Below are 15,793 nucleotides of genomic sequence, written 5' to 3'. Positions count from 1 at the left end.
GTGGAGTGACTCTCACCTTGGGGCAGCTTGCAGACCACTCCCATGGTGACGTTGGCACAGGCCCCCGGGCGCCACTGTCCACTGCTGCTCTGGACCCAGTAGCAGCTGTTGGGGCTCAGCATGCTGGGGCCCAGGCCAGGGGAGGCCCAGTTGGAATAGTTCACAGCCCTGTTGTCCTGCCAGACCAGGGTGCCCCCTGTGGGGACAGGGAGGGAGGGCAGGTGGAGGGGCAGGCTGGTCCCAGGGACAGCTGCCCCCTCCCCACATCCCAAGGGCTCGCCCTCCCATCCCACATGTGGGGCACCCACCTTTGGGGTTGAAGTTCATGCCCAGCCAAGCGCCTCGACTCTGGCCCTGGGCGCTCTGCAGGTGCTCCCAGACAAACACGTTCTCCATCTCATCCAGGATGGACAGGACCGCCCCTCCCGCTAGACGCAAGGGTCCACGTCAGCACGGGGCAGGTCCCCGGGCCTCCGCTCCCAGGAGATGGGGTGTGTCCACGCGGCCCGTGTGGGGCTGCCTCTGCGTCTGCTGCCCTCACCCACCTTTCTGGCAGCGCTGCAGCGCCTCCTTGTGGTCCAGCAGCAGCTCCAAGTGAAATGAGTAGCAGTGCTCCCGGAAGGGAATCCAGGCGGAATCCGCCAGGTCCTGGGGACAGCTGCCGTGGGGGCTTCCTCTTCGGGGAGGGGAGACGCCTGCAGGGCGTGCAAACGCAGGGCTGGCCCGGAGTCCTCCCAGGGGTGGCCCCCCACCCTGCCCGCCGGCCACCCCGCGGATGGGCTCTCACCCCCGCTGACGCCACACACGGCCCCCTGCAGCTTGGTGTCACAGTTGGCGGTGCGCCAGGCCCCATCCACGTCCACATAGGCGCAGCCCCCCGGCTGCCACGGCTCCCCGTCCTGCCAGCTGGTGTAGCTCAGGGGCTCATCTGACAGCCAGGAGTACAGCCGGGAGCCCTGGGCAGGAGGGGGCATCAGGGAGGCGGGCCAAGGCGGTGGGGAGGGAGACGGGTGGGGGGCAGGCACAGCCCAGGTGGGAGCCCACCTCCTCGCTGGACAGCCCGATCCAGAGTGGCGTGCGTAGTCCCCCGGCAGCCTGGGTGAGGAAGGCTTGCGTGTGGGGGTCGGGCACACGGGCCAGGCTGCTGTTTCTGCTCTCACACAGCAGGAGGGCATCATGCCAGCGCAGTGGCTTCTGCAGCAGCCGGAAGGAGCCATTGAGGTAGGAGAGTTCAGTGCCCGGGGTGGGGGGCCATGCTGCTGGGGCTGGGCTCAGGGTGGGGTCTGCAGAGAAAGCGGTGATACTGAGGGTGGGTCCTGTCTCCCTCAGGTTCACCCACTCCCACTCCCGCTCCAGGCTCCAGGCTCCAGGCTCCAGGCTCCAGGCAGAGGCCAGGCCTCTAGTGAGCATAGTGCCTGGGACAGACCAACCTTGGCAAGTGTTGGCTGCTGTTCTGTTTACGATTACGTGACTAGAGCCCTGCTCAGCATTGGCTCGTGGTGGTGTTCGGCATGGAGCCTGGGAGCCTCTAGTGCTCGGGGTGTGGACGTGTGCAGCAGACTGTCCTGCCATTCCCCGCACTTTGCTGTGAGGAAACCGGAGCCTGGGCCTGCTCCCACAGAGCCCGAGCAGAGGGCTGCATGCACGGAGCCGTGGAATTCCAGAACCTCGGGCTCCCTGGCATCTACATGTCCCTGCATGACCTCTCAGCAGACACCAGACTGGAGTGGCCCCGGGCTTGCTTGGCTCTTCCTGGTGCTACCTGGTGGGGGGAGGGTCTGGGTCCCTGGGGACTCGCACCTGTGACCTTCTGGCAGACGAAGCCGTGTGTCTCCTCCTCACAGCTCCGGTCATCCCAGCGGCCAGTGAAGTGGGCTGAGGGGCTGTGCAGGACCACCACGCAGCTGGTCTGCAGGGAAGGAGGCACTTGGGTCCCTGCGGGCGCGCCTCCCCACCCCCCATGGCTGCTCTGCACGGTGAAGGCACGGCTGGCCTAGGCCACTGGACAGTGGGCAGTGGGCAGCGGGCAGGGCCTCCTCACCGGTGTGTTGCTGCTGGCAGCGGGACCGGGGCCAGATGGCTCCCCAGGTGCCCAGTTGGTGAAGCGCAGAGGCTCCTGTGCCACCCACTGGAAGTCCCCCTGCGAGGAGTGCAGGCCCGTCCACAGGTCAAAGGTCACATTAGGCAGGCTGGCTGTGATGAACGCTGAGTCCCCGGAAGAGAGGGTTGTGAATGGTGGTGCAGCCACCAGCCAGCTCAGCTCCAGTTACTGGGGCGACAGTGTCAGAGGAGCTGGGGTCTCCCCCTGGGCTGGTCCTACCTTGCTCTAAGGGGTTTGTGATGGTGACCAGCTGGGCCTCTTGCTGTTCACAGTAGAACTGTGCTTCTGACCACTTCACCCGGTCGCGGGGGTCCTGGCCCTGGATTCGGAAACACTGCAGGGGCAGGGGAGGGGATGCATGGTGTCAGGCTCCCCACTGCCCTGTCCCACCAAACCCAGAATCTCCAGGTGCCCCTCACCCCTGAGGCTTCAGGGGCTCCGAGAAAGGACGCCGGGAACACTTTCCACTTGACACCACAGACTCACACACCTGCACGTCCAAGAACTCCTAGTGGCAGGATTTCCCGGGAAAGCACAGGCCTGCCTACGGCAGAAGCGCCCAGCAAACACTAGGATAGAGACACACGGCCTCGCCTTCTGCCAAGCCGGCCTGCATGCTGTCTGAAAGCTTTACTGCTTCTGCCCTTTGATCTCACACGATCACCTCCATGGGCTGACTTATTCAGGAAAAATAAGAGATGACTGGGTGGTGGTACACCTATGATAGCACACACGTGATCATAAGCAAGAATCCAGGTGCAAGTCCCGGGTCCACACCTGTAGAGGGAAGCTTCACAAGCAGTATCCGTCTCGCCTCCTCTCTCTCCTCCCTCTCCATTTCACTGTCTCTATCCAAAATAAGTAAATAAAAAAAATAAACTATATTTTAAAAGTGAGAAAGAGTAGGGGGAAGACACCAGGCACAGAGTCCCCCAGTGACAGTCTCCCTGTGAAGAGGGGACACCAAGTACACAGTCCCCAGGGCCACAGGCCTCCTGTGCTGTCGCCTGGGGGCTGTAAGTCAGGTGTGCACATGGCAAGCCAGCCTCCCTCTCAGACGAGTTAGCTCACCAGCCCTCAGTGGTTTTTTTATATGTTGACTATTTTTTATTGTTGACTGAATAGTAATTTAAAAAATGGTAAGATAACAGGGATATAATTCCAGACAGTTCTCACCACCAGAGCTCTGTGTTCCTATTCCCTCCACTGGAAACTATAACATTTCTCCCAAGGTCACAGACATGGGCTGATTCTTTTTTTTAATTTTTTTTTTTTTTTTTTGGTATTTACTTATTTATTCCCTTTTGTTGCCCTTGTTGTTTTTTTATTGTTGTAGTTATTATTGTTGTTGTTACTGATATTGTTGTTGTTGGATAGGACAGAGAGAAATGGAGAGAGGAGGGGAAGACAGAGAGGGGAGAAAAAGATAGACACCTGCAGGTCTGCTTCACCGCCTGTGAAGCGACTCCACTGCAGGTGGGGAGCTGGGGCTCAAACCAGGATCCTTCCACTGGTTCTTGTGCTTTGCGCCACATGCGCTTAACCCGCTGCGCTACCGCCCGACTCCCTGGGCTGATTATAACTATATCTTGTGTATGTGTGTGTGTATAATACGACCTGTATTTTCCCCATTTTTTCAATGGTCCTGTCTTCACTTCCTTTCTAGTTCACCTCTACACCCGTTACATCCCAGATGTCTTTCCTTTATTCCCTCTTCTCTCTCAGATCAGAGAAACAGAGCCTGGCTCCCTCTGGGGTTTTCCAGATTCTATTTCCTTTCATTGCTGGTATATAAACGAGATTCCTGGTGACAAGCACGTCAGGTCCTGGTGGAATTGGGGTGCAGGGCCCTTGGTGATCTTCCCTGTTCTTTACCCCTCTGGGAGCATGGACCACGATTCTTTATGGCAGAAGGTGGGAGTTCTGGCTTCTGTCATTGCTTCTCTGCTGGACATGGGCATTGGCAGGTGGATCCACACCCCTCAGCCTGTTCTATCTTTCCCTGGTGGGGTGGCCAACCCTTACTTTTTCATCTTTATTTCTGAATGATCTCTTGATAGGCAGCAGCTTCTGACTCTGCAGTTTATTTCTCTTCTCCCACCCTCACTAATCCCCTGTGGCTAAAGAAGTGTGCAGGAGGCCTGTCCAACAGCTGTGAGAGCAGTCCACACGCAGAGCTCCTGCTCGGGGCACTGGGGTGGAGGAGGAGGGGAGGCCTGAGTCACAAAACGGCCGGGGGTCTTTCTGACCTTCTGCCCTTTCTGTCCTCAACTCACTCTTCTGTCAAATGGGAACTTGAAAGCCTGCTTCTGGGAGGTCATCTCAAGGGTCAGAGAATGCCTGTGGCCCAGGAGGTGGTGGAGGGGGTAAGACCCCTCAAGCATGAAGTCCTGTACATGCCAGAGTGGTCATCTGGCGTTCTCTCTCCCAAACAAAGAAATAAACAAACAAATCTTTAAAAAGAGGACAGTGTTTGGCACAGAGGAAGCGTCCATCAAGTGACGGTTCTTGGTATTAACGTAGCGCCAGCCTGAGGCAGACACCACATTTTAAGCTGGAACTAGTGAGGTGAGCAACAGCATGGCAGGTGGTTTGTCTGTCTATCATGAAACGCCTGCACCGTGAGGCAGGACAGAGCCAGGTAGCCCCAGGTAAGACCCCTCCCCACACAAACGTGCTCTCCCCGACTCCTCTGGGTACCCTCCTACCTTGTTGAGGAACTGGCTCCAGCCAGAGGGGCAGCCGCCCAGGGTTTCGGGGGGCAGGTCTGGGGGCCGTGTCTCTCTGGTGCCGTTGCTGCGTTTGCAGATGTAGGGCAAGGCCGTCGGGCACCTCTGGTCCCCCCAGTCCTCTGCAGAAGGAGAGGAAGCAGTCACCCCAGCCACGGAGAGTTTGCAGCTCCTCACCCCAAGGTCCAGGGCCCTGTGCTCAGCTCTGCCCTCGCGTCCCTTGACCGCCAGCACCTGGATATAGGCCCAGCCCTCTCTGCACCTGGCCTTGTGGGTTCCAGGACAGACAGCTGAAATGACCGGTACTCCTCACCCCAAAACTGACCCTCCCAGGCTTCTGCACCCCTCCTGGCTCCTGCCCTCACCTCGGCTGGCCGTCATGTACACACACTTCTTGTCTTTGCCCAGGGGCCGGGGTCTGCCAGGTGCCCAGGAGATGAAGTTGATAATGGAGCCGTCTGTCCACCTGCAGTGACAGTCAAGGGTGAGGGGCCCCATGGGCAGCAGTGAGGGCTGAGGGGGAGGCAGCAGGACCACGTCCAGGGCTCAGTGGCCTCAGGCTGGGCAGTGGGGCTCTGGAGATCAGTGCAGATGGGCACTCAAAGACCCGAGGCCTCCTGTGCCCAGTGCTCCCCGGGCCCTCACTTCTCTAGCGAGAAAAGCAACAGGTGGATCACAGGACAAGGTCCAAGGGGCACCCACTGCTCCTGGTCCCTCGGCCTCAGATCCCCTCCAGCTTGATTGTCTGTCCTGATGAACCCTTAGTCAGAAGTGACCCCATCACAGACAGCTGCCGCCACCGAGGACCCCAAAGTGTGCTTGCCTTACTTCTTTTTAGACAGCATCTTCATTGGATAGAAACAGAGATAAACTGAGATGAGAGGGAAAGAGACAGAAATATACCTGCAGCCCTGCTTCGCTACTTGTGAAGCATTCCCCTTGCACGTGGGGACCAGGAGCTTGACCCTGGGTCCTCGTGCACTGTGATGTGTGCGCTTAACGGCGTGTGCCACCACCTGGCCCCTCAGGTCTTACTTCTTATCCTCATCCCCACCCTTTCAAGCAGGCCTCCACATTCTCATTTTCAGAAGAGAAAGCCAAGGCCTGGGAAAAGGAAGTCACTTACTAAAGCCACACAGTCACCAAGGGCGGAACTGGACCCCGACCCTGTGGGTTCCCACCCTCAGTAGCTCACTGTGACACACGGCCCCCGCACGCCTGCTGGCCGGGGTGTGGGGTGCCCACCTGAAACGTCCATCACTCTCGGAGGTGTGTAGGCCGATCCACCAGTGCTGCTCCTGGCCCCTGGCGGACTGGGGGAGCTGGCAGGCAGAGGAGGGTTGGCAGGGAGTCTCCCCACCTCCGGGCAAGCCCTCCCCTTCCCAGGAATGTCCTCCCCTGACCCTCCCAAGCCCTCCCCTACACCACAGGGCATGTCCACCGACTGCCCCAAGCCCCCCTGCCCCAGGCATGTCCCCCAGCCCTCTCCTGCCCCTGGCATGTCCCCCCCCAGCCCTCTCCTGCCCCTGGCATGCCCCCCAGCCCTCTCCTGCCCCCAGCCCTCTCCTGCCTCTGGCATGCCCCCCAGCCCTTTCCTACCCCCAGGCATGTCCCCCCCAGCCCTCTCCTGCCCCTGGCATGCCCCCAGCCCTTTCCTACCCCCAGGCATGTACCCCCCCAGCCCTCTCCTGCCCCCTGGCAAGTCTCCCCAGCCCTTTATTGACCCCAGACATGTCCCCCCAGACCTCTCCTGCCCCAGGCATGTCCCCCAGCCCTCTCCTGCCCCTGGCATGCCCCCCAGCCCTCTCCTGCCCCCAGGCATGTCCCCCCAGCCCTCTCCTGCCCCCAGGCATGTCCCACCCAGCCTTCTCCTGCCCCAGGCATGTCCCCCCAGCCCTCTCCTGCCCCAGGCATGTCCCACCCAGCCCTCTCCTGCCCCTGGCATGCCCCCCAGCCCTCTCCTGCCCCAGGCATGTCCCACCCAGCCTTCTCCTGCCCCCAGGCATGTCCCCCAGCTTTCTCCTGCCCCCAGCCTTCTCCTGCCCCAGGCATGTCCCCCCAGCCTTCTCCTGCCCCAGGCATGTCCCCCCAGCCCTCTCCTGCCCCAGGCATGTCCCCCCAGCCTTCTCCTGCCCTGGCCTGTCCTGCCCAGCTTTCTCCTGCCCCAGGCATGTCCTCCCAGCCTTCTCCTGCCCCGGCCTGTCCTCCCCTGCCCATGGTCTCTGCCTGGCCCTGCAGCCCCACCTTCTGCAGGCTGTGACCCAGGAAGTCCAGCTCAGCCTGGCTGTGCACGGAGACCAGCTCGGCCTGGAACCACGTGCAGATGCGCTGAGCCTGTGTCCACGTGGAATGGTGCTCGAAGAACTTGTACTCCGCCTCCTGGAAGTGCAGCCATTCCCTCCGGCCTGCGGGCGGCACAGATGTAGGAGCGTGGGGGCCGAGCCAGCCCGGCCGTTGGGCTCCAGGCCCAGGGCTTGGCGTTCTGAGACGGAGGCAGGTGGCTGTGGAAGCCTAGGCCCCCTCCTGTCTGCCTGAGCCCCCAACCCCTGTTCTCGCATCTCTGGGCAGTGCCGGGGCCCAGTGTGAGCAGAGGGCCTCACCTTGTGGACTTTCAGGCTCCTGCACATCCGCACCTATGGGGACAAGGGGGTCGGAGAGGCTGTGGGAGAGGGCACCCCTCCTTCCTCCCCGGCTGGCCCCAGTGCCACCCCCTACCTCGCGGAATCTTGCAGATCCAGTCCAGCTGTGTCTCACACTGCATGGCCACCCACTGCAGGGAGGTCAGGTCCAGCACCGCACAGCTTCGGACGTCATCGTCGTCATGCCGGCTCCGGTCGAAGTTGTGGTAGGAGAACTGCAAGCCAGAGTGGGAGAGGGCTGAGCCCAGGGAGGCTGCCCCAGCCCCAGGGCAGGTGAGCAGAGGGGTCCAGCCAGAGCAGGGACCCACCCACCCTGGACGATGCCAGGGCCCAACTCACCCAGCCTAGCTCTCCTGGAGCCCTGCCCTGCCGGCCCTGCCCTGCCAGCCCGGCCGGCCCTGCCCTGCCCTGCCCTGCCCTGCCAGCCCTGCCCTGCCCTGCCAGCCCGGCCGGCCCTGCCCTGCCCTGCCCTGCCGGCCCTGCCCTGCCCTGCCATCCCTGCCCTGCCCTGCCCTTCCAGCCCTGCTCTGCCCTGCCCTGCCAACCCTGCCCTGCCCTGCCGGCTCTGCCCTGCCAGCTCTGCCCTGCCCTGCCGGCCCTGCCCTGCCATCCCTGCCCTGCCCTGCCCTTCCGGCCCAGCCCTGCCCTGCCCTGCCCTGCCAACCCTGCCCTGCCCTGCCGGCCCTGCCCTGCCCTGCCAGCCCTGCCCTGCCAGCCCTTCCCTGCCGGCCCTGCCCTGCCCTGCCGGCCCTGCCCTGCCTAGCCAGCTCTGCCCTGCCCTGCCCTGCCCCTGCCCTGCCCTGCCCTGCACTGCCCTGCCCTGCCGGCCCTCATGCCCCACCAGTAGCCTTTGGGCCCCTCACCCCCAAACCGTCGCTCCAGCGCCAGCTCCATCCTGCCCCTGGGTCTCGGCGGTTGAGGCCGAGCCAGAACCAGTGCTGCTCGTGGATCTCGGGCTCCGACTCCCTTCAGGACAAGCCAGGGGTGTGGACAGAGACGGGGGTGAGGAGGGCAGGGCCCCCAAGTCCCTGCTGCCCCAGCCTGACAGAGCCAGGGCCTCTCCTTGAGGACATCCTCCAGGGGCAAGGAGCTCTCAGGGCCGCTGTGAAGAGTTCTCTACCAGGGGCCTGGCGGTAGCTAACCCACCAGCTTAAGTGCACACGGTACAAAGCACAAGGACCCACATACGGATCCTGGTTGGAGCCCCTGCTCCCCACCTGAGGACAGTCACTTCACAGGAGGGGGGAGGGGAGTAGCTACAGGGGGTGGGGAGGGGAGTAGCTGCAGGGGGTGGGGAGGGGAGTAGCTGCAGGGGGTGGGGAGGGGAATAGCTGCAGGGGGTGGGGAGGGGAGTAGCTGCAGGGGGTGGGGAGGGGAATAGCTGCAGGGGGTGGGGAGGGGAGTAGCTGCAGGGGGTGGGGAGGGGAGTAGCTGCAGGGGGTGGGGAGGGGAATAGCTGCAGGGGGTGGGGAGGGGAGTAGCTGCAGGGGGTGGGGAGGGGAGTAGCTGCAGGGGGTGGGGAGGGGAGTAGCTGCAGGGGGGTGAGGAGGGGAGTAGCTGCAGGGGGTGGGGAGGGGAATAGCTGCAGGGGGTGGGGAGGGGAGTAGCAGCACAGGGAGAAAGAACATGGCTGCCTGAGTGCAGACAGCAGGGTCCAGGTCCCCCCAGAGTCTGGCCTGGGCCTCCCGGCTTCACTGCCCACTGCCCCGCCCAGCCCGGCCAGCCGTGCACAGGCAGAGGCCAGCACCCAGCACCCAGCACCCAGCACAGTACCCAAAGAGCTTGTTGAGCATGTCGGCCACAAAGTGCTCTTCCTCGTAGCTGGCCAGGCTCAGCAGCTGGGCCCCCAGCTCCCGGCAGGCCCCCTGGGCCTGGGCCCAGCTCTTCTTGTCCTGCAGCCTCTCGGAGCTGAAAACCTGCCGGGCGGACGGAGTCCGGCTGTCACGCCGATCGACAGCCACCTCTGGGGCACCCGCCCCGTGACGGCAGCGTCAGCTCGGCCGAGGGCTGGCACCACCGCTTTGAGAAGGCCTCCCCACCGCATCCCCTAAGACTGGGGTCCGGTCCAGGTCAGCCACAGACAGCTGCGGGCAAGCCCCGGAGGCTTCCGTCCCTCACTCAGGAGAGGCCCCTGGGCTCCGGCAGGATCTCCCCACGCACACTACCAGGCCCATCCAGACCTACAGACTCTGCCTGCCTGAAGACGTCCGTGTGTCTTTGCTTGTGCCAGGGATGGAGCCCTGCGCCTCATTCAAGCCTGGCGTGAGCTCTACCACTGAGCTACACGCCCAGCCCCTGAAGATTTCATTCTCATCAAGATAATGATAATTATTCCCCCATGATTCCAGAGGGCAGCCAGCCTGGCCCAACATCCTGGACCCCTGAAGCCAACTCTGCATCCCCTCAGATGATCACTGAGCCCTGGGTGGGCGCCAGGTCTGATCCCACTGGCGGGGTTTCCAGTCTGCTGGGGGGGGGGGGTTTGCAGGGTCCCTGTGGAGTGGCCAGGTCCCCCAGGGTCCTTTCCCACCCTGACACCACAGGCGGCTTACCTTGTAGCAGTGCCGGAGTTTGGGGTCCGAGGCCCAGCCCTGGGGGCAGGAGCCAGTGAGGCTGGGTGTGGGGTCAGGCCCTGGGAGTTCCGGTGTCACCGGGGTGCCCAGACTCTGCCGGCAGATGGAGCGAGCCCGGAAGCCGGTGCAGTCCTTCACCTCCCAGAGCCCCACGGCGCTGCCAGTGGCCAGGACCACGCAGCCCCCGCGGCTGTACCCTGAGGGGAGAGGGGCCACTGCTGGGAACTGGGCCTGTGTACAGGGAGCCCTGGGCGGCCAGATGCGAGGAAAGACATGAAGGCAGAGGCCCGGCTCTGTGCTGGCTGCCTGAGGCTCCAGGGGAGTGCTGAGCCTCTCGGCACACGCTGCCCTCACCGGCAGGTCAGAACAGCTGAACGAAATGACACGGAGGTGAACTAACAGGGTCGGTGGAGGTGCATCTGGTGAGGGAGACATATTACCAAGCGCGAGGACCCAGGTTTGAGCCCCGGCTCCCCACTTGCAGGGCGCCCACTTCCTAAATGATGGAGCAGGACTGCGGGTGACTTTCTCTCCCTCTTTCTATCTCCCTGTCCTCTCTCCATTTCTCTTTATCCTATCTAACAAAAATGAGAGGAAAAAAGGGGGAGTGGCTGCTGAGAGCTGGCACTGAGCCCCGACAATAACCAAGGGGGGGAAGGGAAGAGGAGGAGAAGAATGATGACGGCTTTAAGGCCGCTGAGAGGCCAGAGGGCTGACACAGGAAAGCTGTGTGGCGGGCAGTAGGACTGGACTTTCAGAGCTGAGCTTCCTGAGTTTGATCCCTGGCATCACACATACTAGGGCAATCCTCTGGTATTCTCTAATTAATAAATAAATGTATAAAAAAAGTTGATGGGGTGGGGGTAAACAGCATAATGGTGATGCAAAGAGACTCTCATGCCCGAGCCTCCAAAGTCCCAGGTTCATTCCCCACACCACCCTCAGCCAGAGATGAGCAGCGCTCTGGTTAAAAAAAAAAAAAAAAATGTGGGAGTCGGGCGGTAGCGCAGCGGGTTAAGCGCACGTGGCGCAAAACTCAAGGACCGGCGGAAGGAGCCCGGTTCGAGCCCCCGGCTCCCCACCTGCAGGGGAGTCACTTCCCAGGCGGTGAAGCAGGTCTGCAGGTGTCTGTCTTTCTCTCCCCCTCTCTGTCTTCCCCTCCTCTCTCCATTTCTCTCTGTCCTATCCAACAACAACAACAACAATAATAAATACAACAATAAAATAACAAGGGCAACAAAAGGGAAAAAATAAATTAAATAAATATTTTTTAAAAAATTAAAAAAAAATGTGTGGAGGCCTGGGAGGCGGCGCGGTGGGCCGAGCGTCTGGCCAGCACACGAGGCCCCAGGCTCCAAGCAACACAGTGCCTGGCGTTGAGTAAGCCAGAGTGACGTGCTCACAGGCCTGCCCCAGTAACATTTGAAACAGTTCTTTTAATATTTCTTTTTTATGTCATTTAAAATTTTTTTTATTTACTTATTAGATAAAAACAGAAATTGAGGAGGAGACAGAAAGGGAGAGAGGCAGAGAGACCCCTGCAGCCCTGCTTCACCCCTCATGAAGCTTTCCCCCTGCAGGTGGGGGCCAGGGGCTCGAACCCGGGTCCTTGTGCACTTGACCAGGTGTGCCGCCACCCGGCCCCCCCAAAAATGTATTTTAAGACAATGACTGAAATAACTACAGCAGTGACACTCTTCCTGTGCCCACAACTCTAAGAACTTTACACCTCACACAACCGTCTGAGCACAGAGCTGCCACCCCGTTTGACAGATGAGACTCAGGTGCAAAGAAAGCCGAGCAGCCAGTCAGCAGGTGAGGAGTCCAATCATCATCGTATCACCATAGTTGCAGACAGAGAAGACAGAGAGAGGCAGAGACGGGCAGTGGGGGCTGGAACCTGAGTCTAGCACGTGCTGCCCACGTGGCCAGCGTGCTATCCCGGGGAGCTATTCACAGCCTGCCCCGCCCCAGCAGAGCCAGGACTGACCTGAGGGGAGGCTGCCGTCGCCACCCCTAACCACGTCCCCACACTGTGCCAGCCATCGTCCGCTGGGGCGTGTGGGGCCCTGCTGCCGGCTCACCTGGCTGGTCCCGGTTCCAGTGCGTGTACATGACCTCGTCCCCACTGAGCCAGCGGAAGGAGCCCGTGCCGTTGAGGTCCTGCAGGGCCGTCCAGAAGTGCTCGCGGTCCCAGCTGTAGATGAGGCTGCTCACGAAGGCCTGCTCGAACCTGCCGGGGGGGAGGCCGTCGTCGCAGAGAGCCCCGGGAGCTGGCCCAGCAGCTCAGTTCTCCCTGTCTCTCCGGCCCACACGGCCACCTGCCCTGCCCCACCACGCTGGGGCTGCTGGACGAGAATCACCCCTGAGACTCAGGCCCCGCTGTCCATGGGGTGCTGCTCCCTGGAGGAAGGGCCCCCCACGTGAGGCCGGGCACGGAGGGCTGGGCTGGCCCCTCCCCTCCCCCTCCCCTACCTGTTGGTGATGGTGACCAGCTGAGAGCCGTGGTCAGTGCACAGGCGCCGAGCCTCGCTGTAGGTCACCCGGTCCTCACCCAGCCAGTAGCAGGACGGGCTGTGCCATGTCCAACCCTGACTCGAGACAGCGGGCAGAAGGGGGGTGTGGGGCTGGGCGCCGCCAGTGTCGTCACTGACTGTCCTGGGGGCCCAGAAGGGCAGAGGGGCCTGGCGTGCACCCCAGCCTTTGCCCACATCCTGCAGACCCAGGGAAGCACCCCAGGGGCACCGCCCGGGTGGCCTCAGGAGGTATTCAGTGAGCCGGTGCAGAAAGAGGCCCGTCAGACCCCCACACCCACTTAAATAAGAAGCACCGGCCGTCGGGGAGACGGGAGCCCCACAGCTGGAAGGGCTGCTGGGATGCGGCAGAATGATCGCAGACTCTGGGACTGGAGGAGCACCGGCCTGGGGTGGGTGGGGGGTCAGACCCCATCGCCAGGTGCCCCAGATCCAGCAGGCTGCACCTCACAGACCTCTCTCCCTTGGGCCACTCTGAGGGGCCTCCGTCCCTGCCTTCCAGGTGAACAGCGAGGCTCAGAGGAGTGAGGCGACTCGTGCAAGGCCACAGGGAGCTGGAGGAGGAGCTGAGGGCCGGAGGGGCAGACAGAGGGGCGGCCCCCAGGCAGGAGCACAGTGCTACTCAGGTGTGTGTGTCTGGGGGGGGGGGGGGCTCACATGTTCCCTGGCTCTCCAGGGGCCAAACGGCTTAACACCTGCACTCATACCAGCGGACCCTCCGCCATTCTCTCCTCCCCACCAACAACAGAGCGTCGGGCAGTCCCTGACCACTTCAGCCAGGCCCACTGGAGCCCTTCGCACGGGGGTCTGGGAGCAGGTCATGTGGAGCGTGGGATGGGCCTCAGTTTGAACGCAGGGGTGAGGAGGCAGGCTGGTGGGAAGGGCCGTGGCCTCAGCAAACGGGACCACCAGGGCTCACAACACCAAGGACCCTTTGTGGCAGCCTGAGGTGCACCTTCACCCCTCCCCTCCCCTCTGCTGGGCCTGGAGGAGGGGGGACGGGACAGGGGGCGGCAAGGAAGGAGGGAGGGGTCATGACCTCATGCCTCCACTCCCATGCACCATGTTTTCCTCCCTTTCAGTCCCGTCTCCCCCCTCCCTGGATATCTTCCGGGAGCCCCCACAGCTGGGAACACAAGAGGGGACCCAAACAGCCCCATTCTTCAAGAAGACTCAGCGCACCCAGGGCAGGCACACCAGGTGGACGGAGGGGGAGGGCTTGGGGGCAACCGCCCCACCTCCTGGGAAGCGGCTTCCCCATGGAGAGGGCCCACAGCACAGTAGGCCCTGCCCTGGCCCCTGCCATAGAAAGCGGACCAAGGGGTGTCCAGGGAGGAGGCGTGAGCCCCTGGGGTCAGCTCCAGACACACCCTTACCTCCCGGCATCCGTGGTCCTCCTCGGCGGCCCCCTGGCTGGGCTGGCCGGCCTTCTTGCAGACGGAGGGCAAAGACTGGTTACAGGGACTGTCGTTCCAGCGACCCTCCTGGGGACACAGGACGAGGGGTCTCAGTCTCCCGGCCCCAGGCCTCCCTCTGCTTGCTGTGTGACTCTGAGCAGAGGACCCGACTTCTCTGTTCCAAACTATAAAGAGTGAAGTGGAGTATATCTCTAAGCCTCACAGGACTGACGCACAGTTGCCTTAAAACTGACATGTGGGGGGGGGGGTCGGGCGGTGGCGCAGCGGGTTAAGTGCACGTGGCGCAAAGCGCAAGGACCAGCGTAAGGATCCCGGTTCGAGCCCCCGGCTCCCCACCTGCAGGGGAGTCTCTTCACAGGCGGTGAAGCAGGTCTGCAGGTGTCTGTCTTTCTCTCCCCTCTCTGTCTTCCCCTCCTCTCTCCATTTCTCTCTGTCCTGTCCAACAACGAACAACATCAACAATGGTAATAATAATAACCACAGCGAGGCTACAACAACAAGGGCAACAAAAGGGGGAAAAATGGTCTCCAGGAGCGGTGGATTCATGGTGCAGGCACCGAGCCCAGCAATAACCCTGGAGGAGGAAAAAAACAAAACAAAAAACTGATACTTGGGGTCAGGAAGCCGTGCACTCGGCTGAGCTGAGGACCAAGGACCTGGGTTCAAGCCTCCTTCCCACCTGCAGCGGGTGGAGCAACACAAGCAGTGAAAGCATCTACAGTGCCCCTTCCCTCCCTTCCCCCTCCCCTCCTATCAATCTCTTATCTTTTTTAAAAAATATTTTTTAATATTTATTATTTATTCCCTTTTGTTCCCTTGTTATTTTATTGTTGTAGTTATGATTGATGTTGTCATTGTTGGGTAGGACAGAGAGAAATGGAGAGAGGAGGGGAAGACAGAGAGGAGGAGAGAAAGACAGACACCTGCAGACCTGCTTCACCACCTGTGAAGCCACTCCCCTGCAGGTGGGGAGCCGGGGGCTCGAACCGGGATCCTTACACCGGTCCTTACGCTTTGTGCCACCTGCGCTTAACCCGCTGCGCTACCACCCGACTCCCCGGTTTCTATCTTATCTAATAAAAAGCCTTCTCTGGATGGCTTCTGAGAACAGTGGACTCACTGTGCAGGCACAGAGCCATCGTGAACCTGAGGACTATTACAAAATGGAAATCATGGGAGTCGGGCGGTAGCACAGCGGGTTAAGCGCAGGTGGCGCAAAGCCAAGGACCGGCATAAGGATCCCAGTTCGAGCCCCCAGCTCCCCACCTGCAGGGGAGTCGCTACCCAGGCGGTGAAGCAGGTCTGCAGGTGTCTGTCTGTCTCTCCCCTCTCTGTCTTCCCCTCCTCTCTCCATTTCTCTCTGTCCTATACAACAACAACAACAACAATAATAACTACAACAATAAAACAAGGGCAGCAAAAGGGAATCAACATTTTAAAAATGAAATAAAGAAAAAGGAAATCAGTTTGAAGAGTGCCGTGTGGAAGGGGAAGGAGCTCGTTTAAGCTACGGCAGCACATCCTGCAAACATCAGCTGCTTGCGCCTGTCCATCCTGACGTTTGTGGGACGTGCAGACGAGCTTCCTAGCTCTGCCAGACGCCCAGCCAGGATGCGTGCAGAGCCAACATCACCGGGCTCAGGCCCGGGTCTCAGCAGATGCTGCAGGTCGGCTTCCGTCCCCAGTCTCCAGTCAGCCGTCTCCCCATGTCGAGCCCTCTGGCCACCACCCCAAAGGCCCAGGTCCCAGGCCCTGGAAGAAGGACTGTCACCCAGCAACACACAGAACAGTGCACACCT

General features: G+C 61.4%; 1 protein-coding gene across 1 annotated transcript in view; it reads right to left on the bottom strand.

Annotated features, from left to right (window-relative positions):
• MRC2 (mannose receptor C type 2) overlaps positions 1-15,793 on the bottom strand; it is a 60,052-nt gene that overhangs the window by 1,682 nt on the left and 42,577 nt on the right. The window contains exons 9-28 of the mRNA XM_060202519.1: positions 13,953-14,060; positions 12,518-12,633; positions 12,127-12,275; positions 10,022-10,239; positions 9,243-9,385; positions 8,333-8,435; positions 7,546-7,684; positions 7,431-7,463; positions 7,075-7,235; positions 6,076-6,152; positions 5,196-5,296; positions 4,810-4,952; positions 2,321-2,435; positions 2,042-2,205; positions 1,801-1,909; positions 1,045-1,283; positions 788-956; positions 546-695; positions 309-428; positions 17-196 (exon numbers count right to left, since the gene is read on the bottom strand). Coding sequence (XP_060058502.1) covers positions 17-196; positions 309-428; positions 546-695; positions 788-956; positions 1,045-1,283; positions 1,801-1,909; positions 2,042-2,205; positions 2,321-2,435; positions 4,810-4,952; positions 5,196-5,296; positions 6,076-6,152; positions 7,075-7,235; positions 7,431-7,463; positions 7,546-7,684; positions 8,333-8,435; positions 9,243-9,385; positions 10,022-10,239; positions 12,127-12,275; positions 12,518-12,633; positions 13,953-14,060 — 2,737 coding nt within the window. The remainder of the gene's footprint in view (positions 1-16; positions 197-308; positions 429-545; positions 696-787; positions 957-1,044; positions 1,284-1,800; positions 1,910-2,041; positions 2,206-2,320; positions 2,436-4,809; positions 4,953-5,195; positions 5,297-6,075; positions 6,153-7,074; positions 7,236-7,430; positions 7,464-7,545; positions 7,685-8,332; positions 8,436-9,242; positions 9,386-10,021; positions 10,240-12,126; positions 12,276-12,517; positions 12,634-13,952; positions 14,061-15,793) is intronic.

The sequence above is a fragment of the Erinaceus europaeus genome, chromosome 12 (assembly GCF_950295315.1).
Source record: "Erinaceus europaeus chromosome 12, mEriEur2.1, whole genome shotgun sequence".
Classification (NCBI taxonomy): Eukaryota; Metazoa; Chordata; class Mammalia; order Eulipotyphla; family Erinaceidae; genus Erinaceus; species Erinaceus europaeus.
This window is presented reverse-complemented; position numbering and strand designations above follow the sequence as displayed.